Here is a 16704-nt window from a genome sequence, read left to right as displayed (position 1 = left end):
AGGGTATTCTCGGAGACTGTACAGCTCCAGGAGTCTCAAGCCCCCACAGCAGTGGAGTTGCCGGAGGGCTCTGTGCTGTGTGAAATGGTACATCATAACACTGTAGAAGGCGGCTGGAAGCTGGTCACTTCTCGTAGGAGGAGAAAGGCTCCTACTCCTCCTGAGGACTTGTAATTGAGGAACAGGTTTAGTGCCCTCCAGGCTGAGGAGGAGCTGGGCATGGCTGCAAGGGAAGTAACTGGGACAACAGACCTTGTGCCTTGTGGGAACACCCGGAAGAAGTGGCGAGTGATTGTTGTGAGTGACTCCCTGCTGCAGGGGACAGAGGAACCTATCTGCCAACCTGACCTCTTGTCTAGGGAGGTTTGTTGCCTGACAGGGGCTTGATTGCGAGATGTCATACAAAGACTGCCAAGGGTTGTCCGTGCTTCGGACTGTTACCCTCTGCTGCGCTTCCATGTGGGCGCTAATGACACCAAGGGCAAACTGGAAATGATCAAACAGGATTTCAGAGCTCTGGGGATGGTGGTCAAGGGTCTGGGAGCCCAGGTCATCTTCTCCTCAATCCTGCCAGTGAGGGGGATGGATGAGAGGAGGAGGAGACGGATTTTCCAAGTTAACAACTGGCTGTGCCGCTGGTGTTAGCAACAGGGTTTCTACGACCATGGGACCCTGTCTGAAGATCGACAACTGCTTGGGAGAGATGGGACCCACCTCACTAAGCGGGGCACGCGTGTCTTTGCCAACAGGTTGGCCAGCCTGGTAAGGAGGGCTTTAAACTAGGAAAGATGGGGGAAGGGGAGAGTTATAGAGACAGGGTAGTCAGCAAAATGTGGCTCAAGTCGGTATGCCTCCAGCAGGTGCATGCAGCCGGGGAAGTGAGCGTGGGACGTGGTTATGGAGGATCTTCTTGTATCCCTCCTGGGAAAGCTGCATGCTCCGTCACCTCTCTGAAATGCCTGTACACCAATGCACGCAGCATGGGGAATAAGCAGGAAGAATTAGAGATCTGTGTGCAGTCGCAGGGCCATGATCTCATTGCAATTACAGAGACATGGTGGGATAGCTCGCATGACTGCAGTGCTGTCATGGATGGCTACGTGCCTTTTAGGAAAGACAGGCCAGGAAGGCGAGGTGGTGGAGTTGCTCTTTATGTGAGAGAGCACCTGGAATGTATGGAGCTGTGCCTAGGGGTGGATGAAGAGCGAGTCGAGAGCTTATGGGTAAGGATTCAAGGGCAGGCTAGCATGGGTGACACTGTTGTGGGTGTTCACTACAGGCCACCTGATCAGGAAGAGGAAGTTCATGAGGCCTTCTACAGACAGCTGGAAGTAGCCTCACGATCCCAGGCCCTGGTTCTCATGGGGGACTTCAACCACCCCGATATCTGCTGGAAAGACAGCACAGCTAGGCACAAACAGTCCCGGAGGTTCCTGCAGAGCATTGGTGACAACTTCTTGACACAGGTGGTGGAGGAGCCAAGGAGGAGAGGTGTGCTGCTGGACCTTGTACTAACAAACGAAGAAGGACTGGTTGGAGATGTGAAGGTCGGAGGCAGCCTTGGCTGCAGTGGCCATGAGATGGTGCAGTTGAGGATCCTGTGAGGAGGAAGTAGGGCAATAAGTAGGATTGCAACCCTGAACTTGAGGAGAGCAAACTTTGGCCTCTTCAGGGACCTGCTTGGAGGAATCCCATGCGTCAGGGCCCTAGAAGGAAGGGGGGTCCAAGAGAGCTGGTTAATATTCAAGCATCACTTCCTCCAAGCTCAAGAGCGGTGCATCCCTATGAGTAAGAAGTCAAGCAAAGGAGGCAGGAGACCTGCATGGATGAGCAAGGACCTCCTGGCAAAACTCAACCAGAAGAAGGAAGTCTACAGAAAGCGGAAAGGGGGACAGGCCACTTGGGAGGAATATACGAACATCATCCATCAATCCATACTAGGATTGATGAAGGATGCAGAGAAGGCAGAGTTACTGAATGCCTTCTTCACCTCAGTCTTCACAGGTAAGACCGGCCTTCAAGAATCCCAGGCCCTGGAGACAAGAGAGAAAGTCTGGAGAAAGGAAGACTTTCTCTTGGTGGTGGAGGGTCAGGGTGGAGATTATTTAGGCAAACTTGACACCCACAAATCCATGGGCCCCGATGAGATGCACCCATGAGTGCTGAGGGAGCTGGCAGATGTCATTGCTAGGCCACTCTCCATCATCTCTGAAAGGTCATGGAGAACAAGAGAGGTGCCTGAAGACTGGAAGAAAGCCAATGTCACTCCAGTCTTCAAAAAGGGCCAGAGGGAGGACCCAGGGAACTACAGGCCAGTCAGCCTCACCTGCATCCCTGGAAAGGTGATGGAGCAGCTCATCCTGGAGGTCATCTCTAAGCACACGATGGACAAGAAGGTGATCAGGAGTAGTCAGCATGGCTTCACCAAGGGGAAATCATGCTTAACCAATATGATTGCCGTCTATGATGAGGTGACTGGCTGGGTAGATGAGGGGAGAGCAGTGGACGTTGTCTACCTAGACTTCAGCAAGGCTTTTGACACTGTCTCCCATAACGTCCTTGTAGACAAGCTCAGGAAGTGTGATTTAGATGAGCAGACAGTGAGGTGGATTGAGAACTGGTTGAATGGGAGTGGCTGGGAGGAGTGGCTGATACGCCAGAGGGCTGTGCTGCCATTCAGAGGGACCTGGACAGGCTGGAGAGTTGGGTGAAGAGGAACCTCATGAAGTTCAACAAAGGCAAGTGCAGGGTCCTGCACCTAGGAAGGAATAACCCCATGCACCAGTACAGGTTGGGGGTTGACCTGCTGGAAAGCAGCTCTGCTGAGAAGGCCCTGGGAGTGCTGGTGGACACCAAGTTAAGCATGAGGCAGCAATGTGCCCTTGTGGCAAAGAAAGCCAGCAGCCTCCTGGGCTGCATCAGGAAGAGTGTTGCCAGCAGGTCGAGGGAGGTGATTCTCCCCCTCTACTCAGCCCTGGTGAGGCCACATCTGGAGTACTGCGTCCAGTTCTGGGCTCCCCAGTACAAGAGGGATGTGGCACTACTGGAGCAAGTGCAGCGAAGGGCTACAAAGATGATTAGGGGACTGGAGCATCTCTCTTATGAGGACAGGCTGCGAGAGCTGGGCCTGTTTAGCCTGGAGAAGAGAAGGCTGAGAGGAGATCTTATTAATGTATACAAATATCTGAAGGGAGGGTGTTAAGAGGATGGGGCCAGACTCTTCTCAGTGTTGCCCAGCTACAGGACACGAGGCAATGGGCACAAACTGAAATACAGCAAGTTCCATCTGAACATGAGGAAAAACTTCTTCGCTGTGAGGGTGACAGAGCACTGGAACAGGTTGCCCAGAGAGGTTGTGGAGTCTCCTTCTCTGGAGATATTCAAAAGCCACCTGGACGCGATCCTGTGCAAGGTGCTCTAGGTGACCCTGGTTGAGCAGGGGTGTTGGACTAGATGATCTCCAGAGGTCCCTTCCAACCTCAATCATTCTGTGATTCTGTGAACTTGAATCAAATTCTACACAATATTACACACTGCATGTTCAAGCAGTGTGACCCAATAAACTCCAGTTAAATACCTAGTTGGAATTTGGTGTCGGTAATAGAAAAATAAAAATTAAATGTTTTTGATTTCAGGAACCTCTTACTGAGTTTTGCACATACAAGTGAAATATCTCTCTCTTAAGAGAAAACTGTTACTCAGAATGATATGGTAGCGGCTGGCTTATAGTGTGGCATTTTAAAGATGTTTTAGAACCTGGACCGTACCCTGCCTGCTCTTCCTTTTTTAGCAATTTTTTTTTTTTTAATAATTCATCAGGTTAAGGATATTTGTATCAACTGAAGACATGTTAAATATTTAGTGTCGATATTGTAACTGAAGGGAGTTCCTGCTCAAATCGCATTGTAATTCTTGGAAAATCCTCTTATGTGTCCTTGTGTGTAGGACATCTCTGGCTACCTGTGAATACATGCAATTAAGTAAACATGCAAGCTTATTGTTCAAGTGCTTGCTCTGTATTTTTATTTTAAGCGCTGTGGGAAAACATTGGAAACTTTCCTACAGGGAATCTTGCTTCCTTCACATGGCCTTAGGGAAGTAATTTGGTTAAGCATTTGGCATAATGCTTGGCCAAACAAAGTTACTGTAGCTCTGAATTCACTGAAATTCAGCTCTACATGTGTTTAGCTCTTTTTAGTAGCTTTCTAAAAACGTTATCTTAGTGAAAACCAACAGGTGTTAAATGTCTTATAACTGACACCCTTCAGATTCTTGGGAGGTGGAAACCCACAGTGTTTTACTAATGACAGGGGCTCTCTATTTTCATTTAAAGCGGTATTTCTGGGAAACATATGGTTGCTGTATTTTTTTTAATCTTTCCCTTTTTCATAATGAAAAATTCTTTCTAGAGCTTCTTGTTATAAAGAAAAGAATTTTAAATAAATTCTGCCTTCCTCAGTTTGTGGATTGTCTGAAACAATGAAGCTAAGGTGAATTGTGGAATTTTTCTGTAGACTTGCTAAATCTGAGTTTGACAAAATTGCCAGTGTAAATGACACAATTTCCATACTCTTGATTTTGTACTGTCAACTAACCCCTTTTAGCTCATGAAAAATTTTGCAATCCCAAAGATCCTTTGGTTGCCTACCATAACTCCAGCTTGTCCCCTTACCTCCCCTTCTTCCTCTTCCTCAAGCTAACAAATTAATAGCCTTGAGTTGCTGTCATAGATATTCAGGACATCTAATACACTTTCACATTGTGTCCTACCTAATTTGCAGATATGAATTTAAATTGATTTAATGGATACAGGTCTGCGTAAACTCTTAGGTCTTGCCTTTTTAAGTGGAGCCAAAGTCAAGTAAGAAAAGAGTGAAGTTAAATAAAGTAATTTGAATTAAAATAAAGACAGCTGGGTTATTGGGCATTGAAATCAAACAATAGCAGTTGGTCATCTTACCCCTTACTCTCCTTAAGAAAATTCAAACTCTTAATACTTAGGCCTAGGCTGATATTGCTTAGATTCATTTTACCTAGCTCCAGCTGTATAAAAGACAGACATCTAATCTAAACCACTCACGTTCGTTTCTTGTTCAGGCAATTGTGGGATAAAGACAAGGTCTTTCAGGGCTCAGTTTCATCATATGTCCTAAGGATGAGTCACCTGCTAAAGACACCTATCTTCCTTTCTGCATGGAGAGTACAGTGAACCTGAAATACCTAGCCTTCAGCAGATAAACCTGGAGGGACAAATGCCACCTTCAAAAAACTGCGACGTGACCATATACAAAAATTCAGTGCTACCAATGTTCAAAAAAAAAATTTTTTTTTCCCACAGGTCCATGAAGGATTTTTGGAAAACAAGACTGTTTCCATAAATGCCAGTGCCACCAGCAATTCTTCTGAGAAAAGGAGTACCGATTTACGAATATACATGCTGTGTTTTCTGCCATTTATAATCCTCTTGGTCTTTATTCGTGACCTTAAGAGCCTGTCCTTGCTTTCGTTGCTTGCCAATCTGTCCATGGCAGTCAGCCTGGTGATCATTTACCAGTATATTGTTAGAGTGAGTATAAAATGTTTATTATTTTTTTAATATGACATCTCTCGTTTGCTGCATGTGGTAGCTAATCTCTGGTTTGTATCGATCTACAATTTCCAAACAGCAGAACTTATATTGTAATTTATTGAGGTAGGAGGCACCCTAATACTTGAGACATGCTTTTACTGTACTTTTAAGAGAAAGTATAATATTGTGACACTTCAGATATTGAATATATATATTGAATTCTTCAGTGGAAGAATATATGAATTTTCATTAGTCACATCCGAAATTTATAATATAATATAGGTTATAATCTGTGGCCAATCATTTTGTTGCAGCAGAAGAGCAGTTTCAACAATAATATTTAGTTCTAGTGTTTTTCTGATACAATCAGGAAAATTCTAAGGCTTATACTTTAAGAATCACAGAATCACAGAATCACAGAATCGCTGAGGTTGGAAGGGACCTCTGGAGATCATCTAGTCCAACACCCCTGCTCAAGCAGGGTCACCTAGAGCACATTGCACAGGATTGCATTCCGGCTCCTTTTGAATATCTCCAGAGAAGGAGACTCCACCACCTCTCGGGGCAACCTGTTCCAGTGCTCTGTCACCCTCACAGTGAAAAAGTTTTTCCTCATGTTCAGATGGAAGTGTCTGTGTTTCAGTTTGTGCCCATTGCCTCGCGTCCTGTCACTCGGCACCACTAAAAAGAGTCTGGCCCCATCCTCTCGACACCCTCCCTTCAGATACTTGTACACGTTGATAAGATCTCCTCTCAGCCTTCTCTTCTCCAAGCTAAACAGGCCCAGCTCTCTCAGTCTTTCCTCATAAGAGAGATGCTCCAGTCCCCTAATCATCTTTGTAGCCCTTCACTGGACTTGCTGCAGTAGTGCCACATCCCTCTTGTACTGGGGAGCCCAGAACTGGACGCAGTACTCCAGATGTGGCCTCCCCAGGGCTGAGTAGAGGGGGAGAATCACCTCCCTCGACCTGCTGGCAACACTCTTCCTGATGCACCCCAGGATACCATTGGCCTTCTTGGCCACAAGGCCACATTGCTGCCTCATGCTTAACTTGGTGTCCACCAGCATGCCCAGGTCCTTCTCGGCAGAGCTGCTTTCCAGCAGGTCAACCCCCAGCCTGTACTGGTGCATGGGGTTATTCCTCCCTAGGTGCAGGACCCTGCGCTTGCCTTTGTTGAACTTCATGAGGTTCCTCTCCGCCCACCTCTCCAGCCTGTCCAGGTCTCTCTGAATGGCAGCACAGCCCTCTGGCGTATCAGCCACTCCTCCCAGTTTTGTATCGTCAGCAAACTTGCTGAGGGTGCACTCTGTCCCTTCCTCCAGGTCATTGATGAAGAAGTTGAACAAGACTGGACCCATTACTGACCCCTGGGGGACACCGCTAGCTACAGGCCTCCAACTAGACTGCGCCGCTGATCACAACCCTCTGAGCTCTGCCATTCAGCCAGTTCTCAGTCCACCTCACTGTCCACTCATCTAACCCACACTTCCTGAGCTTGTCTATGAGGATGCTATGGGAGACAGTGTCGAAAGCCTTGCTGAAGTCTAGGTAGACAACATCCACTGCTCTCCCCTCATCTACCCAGCCAGTCATTCCATCAGAGAAGGCTATCAGATTGGTTAGGCATGATTTCTCCTTGGTGAAGCCATGCTGACTACTCCTGATCACCTTCTTGTCCATCGTGTGCTTGGAGATGGCCTCCAGGATGAGCTGCTCCATCACCTTTCCAGGGATGGAGGTGAAGCTGACTGGCCTGTAGTTCCCTGCGTCCTCCTTCTTGCCCTTTTTGAAGACTGGATATATAAGAATATATATAAGAATATATATAAGAATATATATAAGAATATATATAAGAATATATATTGCAGACTTTCATCTCCTCAGAAGTTCAATAGTTGTTGCATTTTCTGTGTTGCTGTTTTTCTAATGTTTGGAGGCATTTCATAATGGAACAAACTGAATTGGCAGTTAAAAAAAATTTTTAGAAACCTCTACATTTTTCTTTCATGTAATTTTGGAAAAAAATAGAAATGGTAAACACAGTTGCAGGTGTTATTTCTGGATGTGTGGAGTGTACCACTCTGAGAAAGCTTCCATTAGAGTGTTAAGAAAGTGGTAGGAAGAGGAGAATGGTGGAGGAAGGCAGAAAAACAAGCTTTGTTAAAGGTATTGATTGGGACTGGAGGTAGGAGAAGTAGTTGCTCAGAACAGACTGGGGGAGATTGAGAGAAACTATTTTTTTCTTTTTTCTTTTTACTCTCCCTTGCGCTTATGAAGCATACCTGTGAAATATGAAGGCAGATTAGAAATGCAGTACTCTGAATAGCCTTGAGTTTGCAGACTTGAAACGTTAAGCTTGAGGTGTGAGCTTTCCTTTTCATTTTATTTGATTCTCACTCAAATGTACCAGTGTGATACTTTAAATGGGAAAATTTCTAATGTCAGTGACGTGATCCTAGGATAAAATATCCTTGCAAGTGTCTGTGTGTGGGTGGAAAGTGGTTGTAAGTATGTGTAAAGGACTAAGTTCGTTGGTGAGGGGAAACCAGGGATAGGAAATGACAGTGTATACTGCTTTGTCAGCACGTGCTGATTTTGCTTTCATAAAGAGTAACGCACGTATCAGAATTGCTGATGTTCTTTACATAGGTCTGTTTTGCTTTGTTGTCTTCAGGATATAGCAGATCCTCGGAAATTGCCTCCTGTGGTTGGCTGGAAGAAATATCCACTCTTTTTTGGGACTGCCGTATTTGCTTTTGAAGGAATTGGGGTGGTAAGTGCTTAATTATTAACTCTTCAAAATACCTGAATCACTGCCAGATGATGGAGCATAGGCAGTTATTACTCCTGTTTTTTTTTCTTTTTTGTTTTGTTAAAGCAATAATCTGCCAGTCATATGAAATGGGTTAATTTACTTTGTCAAATAAGACAAAAGTTGAGGGCAGAGGATCCCCATCAAAGGGGAGTTTGGTGAATATTGATTAATAGCTGGACAGTTAGTACCTTCCCAAATTACAAAGATGTCTAGTTCATCCAGATAGATTAAGACAATAGTATAAAAATAATCAGTATCATAATATAATATTCAGTTAATAATATTATGACAATACTATAATCATAATGATTCAGCAGTTTAGCTTGAAGTGATGAGTGTAAAAACAAAAAAAAAACCATTCAGCTTCCTTCTTATTTTGCTTTGGGATCACAGAGGACAAAAGACATATCAAAAATGTATTCTTCTTGCCTGAAACTTGTCTGTATGCATGACTTAATAGAGATGGTAATGATAAGAAAAAGGCTAGAAATTTCGGACTATTGTTTTGATTCATGGACTTCTGAGAATGAACCTCAGGTCCCTGTTGTTTCCTGAATGATGTCAATTAGACAGATTTATCACTCCAAAAGTTTGCTTTTCAAAATTGAGTCTCTTTTAATCTCTTATATTCACATCCGACTGCTTCTAAGGGCTTTCTGATTGGACCTTCCATCTCATACTAACGAAGTCTGCAAGTTCATTAGCACTTTAGTTCCACTTTGCATATTTTAAAAAATAGCCAAAGAAGCTTCTGGGAATGCTAGGTCATAATGTCTTTAAACTATTGGGAAATTATGGTATGCACTTTGTAACTAGTATAATTACATACTTCAGCAAGTGTTAGTATGTGCTTAAAACTAAAAAAAACAGCATGTACCTCATCTGAAATGATTATTGTTTGTCATTGACAAAACATGGGGGAGATTTCAAATATCTTTATTTTCTGGAATTGTCCGATCTGAATTAAACCAGTATCTGTCTCCCAGGTGCTGTATTATCACTGCCAGGAGCGCCTGATAGCAAAAGCGAGTTAGCTAGCTATCAACCTAGCAAAAGCTCCAATTGCTGTAGAATTGCATTTTCATATTCAGGATCCATGCGTCTAGGGACTGTGAACCTCCATTTCTCAAACTGTTCTTCAGCATGCTAAAACAGTTAAAATAATGACTGATATTGAGGTTTAGCCACCATATATCTCAGTTTATCTGGACATGCTTCCTTTTGTGATCTGGAAGTTCTGTCATAGGAAATGGGCCCTTTGTCTGGGGTTGTTCAATGCCCACAAATGCTGGGCAAAACATGCAGTGAATCTGACAGACTGGGGTATACTAAGACAGCACTCTGAAATTTTATAGTCTATCTGGGGCACACTGTGTGCAGACTGCACTTACTGCATATGGGCAAATGCAAATCAAATACAGTCGGTCTCATATATTCCAGTTGTATTAGATTTGTTGCTCATGTACTGCGCAGCATGTGTGCATGTATTTCTATCTGGGAAATCCCAAGCAAGAGTCCTGTGAACCTCAGGGAAATGTAGAAGGCTTATCACTTGATGGCAGTAGTTTATTGAATCTTTGAGATTTATGGTAATTAATTTCTGGTAAATTAGATCCCATATTAGACAGATCCTTAGACTGAAGTTGGTAGTGATAACACTGACTACCAGTGTAAACCTTTAGAGAACTGCTCAAAGAGCTGTGCTTGGTTGAATCCCTAGTTGTTACTGCAGGTATCTTTAAGAACTCTGAACCTTTTCCCTTATTATTCAAGAGCGCATAATGTAGGGTTCATTTTTATTGTATCAAGCAATATTTTTATCTTTTAAAAATACTACTAAATGTTAGCACTGTTTAGTTATTGAATATATTTCTGTATAGACTGTCTCAATTTCTTACCTGATTGTAATTTATTTCCAAAGCAAATGGAGAGTGTATGCTAGATCTTCCACTTCATTGCTGGTGTTTACAACTAATTGAATGTTTATGTTCATTATGGTTTGATACACTATCTGTATACATATACGCGTGTACATTACACAGGACCATTAAAATAACATGACTACCTTTGCAAAATAAAATTATTGTAAAATTGAAAATTTTGAGCTTTATGTTTTTCTTCCTTTTATGTAGAATGATATTAGTATGTCTCTAAACTAGTTGCATGCATCATAGAGATTTGAAGAAAAAAAATGACTTTATGTATTAAATAGCACTAGAGTTGTTTAAACATGAAAAAAAAGATGATGTGAGACAAAGGCAAGAGAAACATTTCCAATTTACGTAGTTAATATTTTATACAATTATTTATGATTAATTTAATTAATAATTAGTTGTTATGGCTCACTGAGTTACCATCATAGATTGAACTGTGATGTCTGTACGTATGTTGATGACCTCTTGTAAATGTAAAGTGAAACATGTTAGCTTAAGTGTCTTTCATTGGGATATAAACTAATGCATTATACTTCACATTTACAGTGATTTAAGAATACTTGCATAGTCATTTGCTGTAGTTTAGCTGATGTGTGATTACCTGTTACCCTGTGATAATTTTTTTCCTTACCAGAACAATATAACCGTATGAATAAAGGAATGGCAGTAAGTAAGACTGCCTAAGTTACTGGAAAAAAAATAACAATTTAATTTGTTTGGCTCCTTAGTCTGCTCTGACTGCAGGCAATCAAAACGGATTTCCGTAACAAATCTTGATACTAGATTTTATTCTGTTATGTCTTGCGAATAGTATTTATTTCTGTGAAACTATCTGAACATTGCATTATAAACCTTAAAGTCTTAATTTTATCATAGAAGTTGATTATGTTTGATTCATCTTATGCAATAAATTAGATTCAAACAATTATGAGTATGATTCCATGCATTCGTTATTCTGATTTACATTTTACCCTTCTGAGAGCTACCAGATTATTGAATATTACGAGTAGAGACAGCAAAGGAAGTTTTGAATTTTTTGGGCTGGTTAAGCAGACAAGAGAAGAAAAGTGGTTTCTCTAACACCATTGTTCTATGCAAAATTGACTTTCCCTCTAGAAATATACATCAATCAACTTTTTGAGTAGGGAAATGAATAATCCATAAAGCACAGTACAAAATAGTACACCTTAGCCATTGCAATTAGGAGGATTTCTTTTCAAATTGATTTTGTTTTTTATTAACAGGAGAGTGGCTAATGCAGAAAGAAAGCATTAATTGGAAGTGCATAATGCCCTGTTTAGTGTGGAGTACCTGTTTGTCTGGTTTTTTTTGAACCACATATTAGAATGCAGGGGAAATACTTCAGTACTTCATTTTTCGTCCTTTGTTCCAAAAAGCTTTTTATATATATATTTTTTCTTTTAGTTTAGCACTTGTCATCATTTAAAATGCGACAACAGTTCTTTAGTAACTCTATTAAATAAAGTGAAACTAATTAAATGGAGGATTCTAAAGTTCTTTTCAATACAGGGAACATGATTCAGGGAGATACAGTGATTCAGCAGATTCCTAGTACGATTTTCGTCTTGATCTGCTGTTTCTGAAATCAGTGCATCTCTCTTTTAGATGGTGAGTATAAGAACATGTCTATCTTTTGGGTTTCAATTCAAATCTATCATAGTTTAGGACTGATTGGATATCCCTGTGTAAAAAGAAAATCAGCAGTATGGAAGTAAGTTTTAACTGTTGCTTTGGCTGTATTCCATCCCTTGATAAATGGACTTTAAGAACCTTAATTTTACAGACTTTTTCTGAAATAATTCAGAGGAGGAAGGTTAGCCTATTTATAGTTGAACTACAAAATCTCCAATAAACTACTGCAATGGCTAGACTCTAGTACCTATGTAATACTAAGAGCTAATTAAATATTTCATCAGCCAGTGTTATATAACAATTGTGAGATATTTTCATGAAAATCCATTGGGAGTTAAGATTGTTAGAAAGAAGTTCTCATTGGAAAAGCTTCCATTTGAATTTGCAGTTTATATGAACCCCTTTCCTGCCTATTCGCTTTCTGCCTATCAGATGAGAAGCGTGGGTAGCGCTGCAAACGCAAATACTAGAGTAGTTTCATGAGTTTTGAATTGATGCCATTTTTCACAGAATCCCAATTTGAATGGCAGTTTTTGGAATAGTCTGATGAATCTGTTTTCTTCTCTTGCTATTAAGGTGAATTGGACTCTTTATCTGTCTGCAAGATCAGTCTAAAATCTTATTTGATTGCAGACTTGAACAATTTTGTCATGTTGCTGAAACCCCATGCAAATTATTCACTTGTTACTACAACTACTACAGCAGAAATAATGTTAGTGCCATCAAAGGGCCGATTGCACGTCAATGCATGCTAAACACTAAGTGATGCTTGTAACAGCATTAAGTGGTGCTGCACTGTATTGCTTGGCCTATTTGTTTGCTCCTTGTTTGAGTCATCTAGAGAAACGGGGTCACTGCTGACTGGCATAAGTTACCTGCTGCAACTTTTGAATGTCTTGGCAGCCAGTTGGTGATGATCTCTGTGCAGTGACAGGGAAGAGTTGACAGCGGGGGTACACAGAGATCCCTTAATGTGTTGCATTGACAGATACGACTCGAGAACTCTGTACTGTAGTGATCTGGTGGCTGTCTTTCATAATAATGAGAATCAGTTTGGGATTTCAACACTTGAAAGTTAAGATTTTAAGATCATCAGGGTGTTCCTGCAAAAATCATGCTGATTGGTGACATAAATACTGTCTGTGAAACATAGTAGCAACAGAAATCCAATACCGAAGTGGATGCAACATGCTGTTTTGGCTATTCAGTTTTGGTTTAATCTTTAAAGTGAAGACTTCAGGCAGAAATGAAATGTTGGTTATGAGATGCAGGAACTGTAGGTTCAGCCCTCAGTGGAACTGTCTGAGTACGGGGCCCTGCTGGGGATGGGGTGGTGTGCTGCTGTGTCTCTTCTGTGCTTTAGCTTTGCTCTGGCTCTGGCTTCACTTATGCCAGGTGAAGCTATCTGGCAAATCATGGGTTGATATTCAAACCACAAAACAGAACAGAGTACCAACACTACTTTTTGAATGCAGGAGTTGCAGGTGATGAATGTGTTTTTACAGAATGTGTAAGGATGTGATTGTTTTGCAAGAACTACGTTCAAAAACCTCTTTCTTATTCCAGAGGTGAGTAGGCCTGCTTTTATTATGCATGTGAGATTCATGTGACTGAATTAAAATGTAGCCTCAGACTGTGCTGTTGAGTGTGCCTAAAATGTAGTTAAAACTCTTGGACATGCTTTTCAGAAGAGTGTAAAACCAGAGCCTCCAGGCTTGAATATATATGTATCATTATAGTGTGCAGGTAATAGCTTTCAATAATGTAGTGCCTATACAATAGCAGTTACACTTAGTGAATATTTTCTGGAGAAATTCCTATTGGCTTTGTCATTTGAGATATAAAAAACAAATGCAAATGTGGAAGTGATAATTTAAAATGGACAGAGAAGGAGGTTAAAATAGTTTCATAAAGTTTAGACAAGATCATTTTTCTTCTCTATTATATATAAATATGTTAAGTAAAACTGTGCAGTACAGTCCTTTTTTTTTTTTTTTCCCCCGTTAGATGTTACAGGCTGATTAGCCTAGCAAAGAGAAAATGTTACTTTCCAACATTAATTTAAGGTTTGGAAAATAAGTTTTCTGATTTTTTTTAGGCTACTTCTTTAAGATGCCTTTTAAGACCTCTTTTGAACTTGGATATCACAGTTTTGCAGTAGAAGGTAGGATGGTATTTGTATACAAAAAAAACAGGCTCTGGAATGTAGGGCAGCAGTTATCCAATTCCAGAATTTAAAAGGAAAAAACTAAGTGGATTATCATTTTAAAATGTCATTGTATGGATTTTGAAAATGATGCAAATGAACTTGTTAGGGCTTTGAGATAAAAGCCTCTCGTTGTCAAAAATTATTTTGCCAGCTTAGTATTATCCTTTAGAAAAAATAAGTGAAACCCGATGACACTCTGTTCTGTTGTCTTTAAGACCAGACTGGATTTGTCAAGAATAGATATTTAACAAGAAACATGACATCATCTAAATGTATTTGGGGCATCCCTAGATCATGGTGCATCCGTTTCATTGTTGTTCTTTTCATGAAGACATTTGAGAAGATGCAAAGGCTTTACGATCGATGTATAAATGGTGGGACTTCTCAGAGTATGTTTTTGCATTTGGGCACTGAAATGTAGGTTATTGGACTTGGTGAGTGTGGAGATGACCCACTCCTAGACTTGCCTGGTATTTGTGGACTTTAAATGTCATGTCATCAAGAGGCATGTTATGACTACTATGTAAAACCACTTGGTTTGCCTGTCTCGTTTCTGAAGCTGCTTAAAAAAAGTAGGAAAGGAGACAAAAGATTATGAGCAAATGTGTAGAAGCAGAGAATGCTGTTAGATGTAGCTGATGAAGCATTTTTGTTAGAGGTTGTACAAAATTCAACTGCGACATTCAGATGCAGCTGAATGGTAGACTTGTGGACTACACTGATATCAGCTCTTTATCAAGTTAAATATTTCTTCCTTATATCTTGCACTTGGTGAGTATGAGGGGACTTTCTTTTATCCTGAAGAACTGTTTGCTTAGCTCCAACCATTTTCTTGTGTATGTTCTTCCGTAATACTTTCTGTACTTACTGCAGTGTAACCTTTTTTTTAGTCAGCATCCAATACCTGATGCTTGTAATATTCATTTTTTTTCCTTAGAAAACCCAAGATACATATACATGTGCACAGATAGAAAGATAAAGGGCTCCTAAGTTTACTGTTTGCTTGCTTTATATGTTTCTTAGAATCCTTCTGCTATTCTGTGACTTTGGAGAAGCAGAAAGAGAAGGTTGGCAGAGTGCCAGCTGGCCATGTGTTGTGGCCAGCAGTTTTCGGGATTCTGGTACATGTGACTTCGGTGAGAAACAAAACCCAATTCTTCTGTCTGGATGTGACTCTTAGATGGAAAACTTCTGTGCTATTAGTATGCATGCAGTAAAGCCAGAGAGACTTATACTTATTATACTAATTATACATATAATTAGGCGGCGTAGGAAACAATTTCAGGTAGAAACACTTTCTGTAATTTATTCTGCTTTTTGGTGTCAAATTTTTCATTCTCCCTGCCCATCCTCCAGTAATTCTTCTAACCCACTGCTATTTTGCAATTACTTATAGTTGTCTTATGCAAGTTTTCTTCCTCCTTTTCGTTTTGATGACTATATTCTACATGAGTACTTACCTGCAGTGTGTTGAATTGTCTAATATTTGAATATGAGACTTTATTATGTGACTACTCTTTTGAATAAAGCTCTGAAGCTATACAAACATTACTAACTTTTCCTGGAGTGAGCAACTATTTAGAATAAATATTTGCATCCTTAGTTTTGGGTTTTCGTAGCTGTCATGTAATTGGCATCTTAACTTCACAATCTGTAATAGATTCCCCCCCCTGCCAAATGTGAACAGTTTTCATTGATGAAGGTAGCTGTGTGTGTATGTATATGTGTGTACATATGTATCTAAAAATAAAAAGTGAAATTCTCATTTACCTCTTAAATATTTTGTCAACATACTTATTTTGTGAATTAAAGCTATTGCATTTTCTGGAATCATTAAAGTTTATTGAAACAAACAGGGAAGAGACTACAGTTTAAAAATTGTGATTTTTATTATATGAGTCAAAATAAGAGATATTAAAAGAGCTATAATTTTGTTGAAGGACTTCTAAACTCCATAGACTTCTTGCATGCTCACTGAAGAAAAGAACTCTCACAAAGATTTTAAGAATATATGTTCTTCTGGATTTGAAAGAGTCCTAATCATCCCCTGTTGAACATTTCAGCAGTGACCTTCTAATAAACAGTGGCTAAAAAATCATATGCTTGAAGGGGTGATTTGTCAAGAGCAGAAGAAGAAAATCCTGAAGGAAATAGAACACTTGGAAAGGAAAAGTGTTGTAATGGAGAAGGCATTTGAAGGAACAAGATTATACTAGGAAGTGGTATGTTGTGTATTCTTAAACTTATCTTGCACTTAAGCTGTTTGGGTGCTTTGCAAAAAAGTAAATGAGTAGTTTAGATGTTCAAATGCTATGCTCTCTCTTATTTCAAATGGAAGTGAACAGAGCTTTCTATTTTTTTGAGAAAAGCACATGGAATGATCAGTCTCTTCCCTTCTTTCTCCTGTTTTGGATGGACTGATATTTCAGAATGAGATAGTGATTTCTTTTGACAATGGTCATAGATCAAAGGGTAAGTTCTGAATCAAAAAAATCCCTTTGTATTGCTAGGAATTCTGTGTT

The 16704-nt window shown here is 40.5% G+C and overlaps 1 protein-coding gene across 1 annotated transcript in view; it reads left to right on the top strand.

Moving 5' to 3' along the window:
* Positions 1-16704, top strand: part of SLC36A4 (solute carrier family 36 member 4) — a 131679-nt gene that overhangs the window by 21550 nt on the left and 93425 nt on the right. The window contains exons 7-8 of the mRNA XM_067289676.1: positions 5339-5566; positions 8246-8344. Coding sequence (XP_067145777.1) covers positions 5339-5566; positions 8246-8344 — 327 coding nt within the window. The remainder of the gene's footprint in view (positions 1-5338; positions 5567-8245; positions 8345-16704) is intronic.

The sequence above is a fragment of the Apteryx mantelli genome, chromosome 1, assembly GCF_036417845.1.
Source record: "Apteryx mantelli isolate bAptMan1 chromosome 1, bAptMan1.hap1, whole genome shotgun sequence".
Lineage (NCBI taxonomy): Eukaryota > Metazoa > Chordata > Aves > Apterygiformes > Apterygidae > Apteryx > Apteryx mantelli.
The sequence above is the reverse complement of the archived record's forward strand: the minus strand, read 5'-3'. Positions and strand labels throughout refer to the sequence as shown.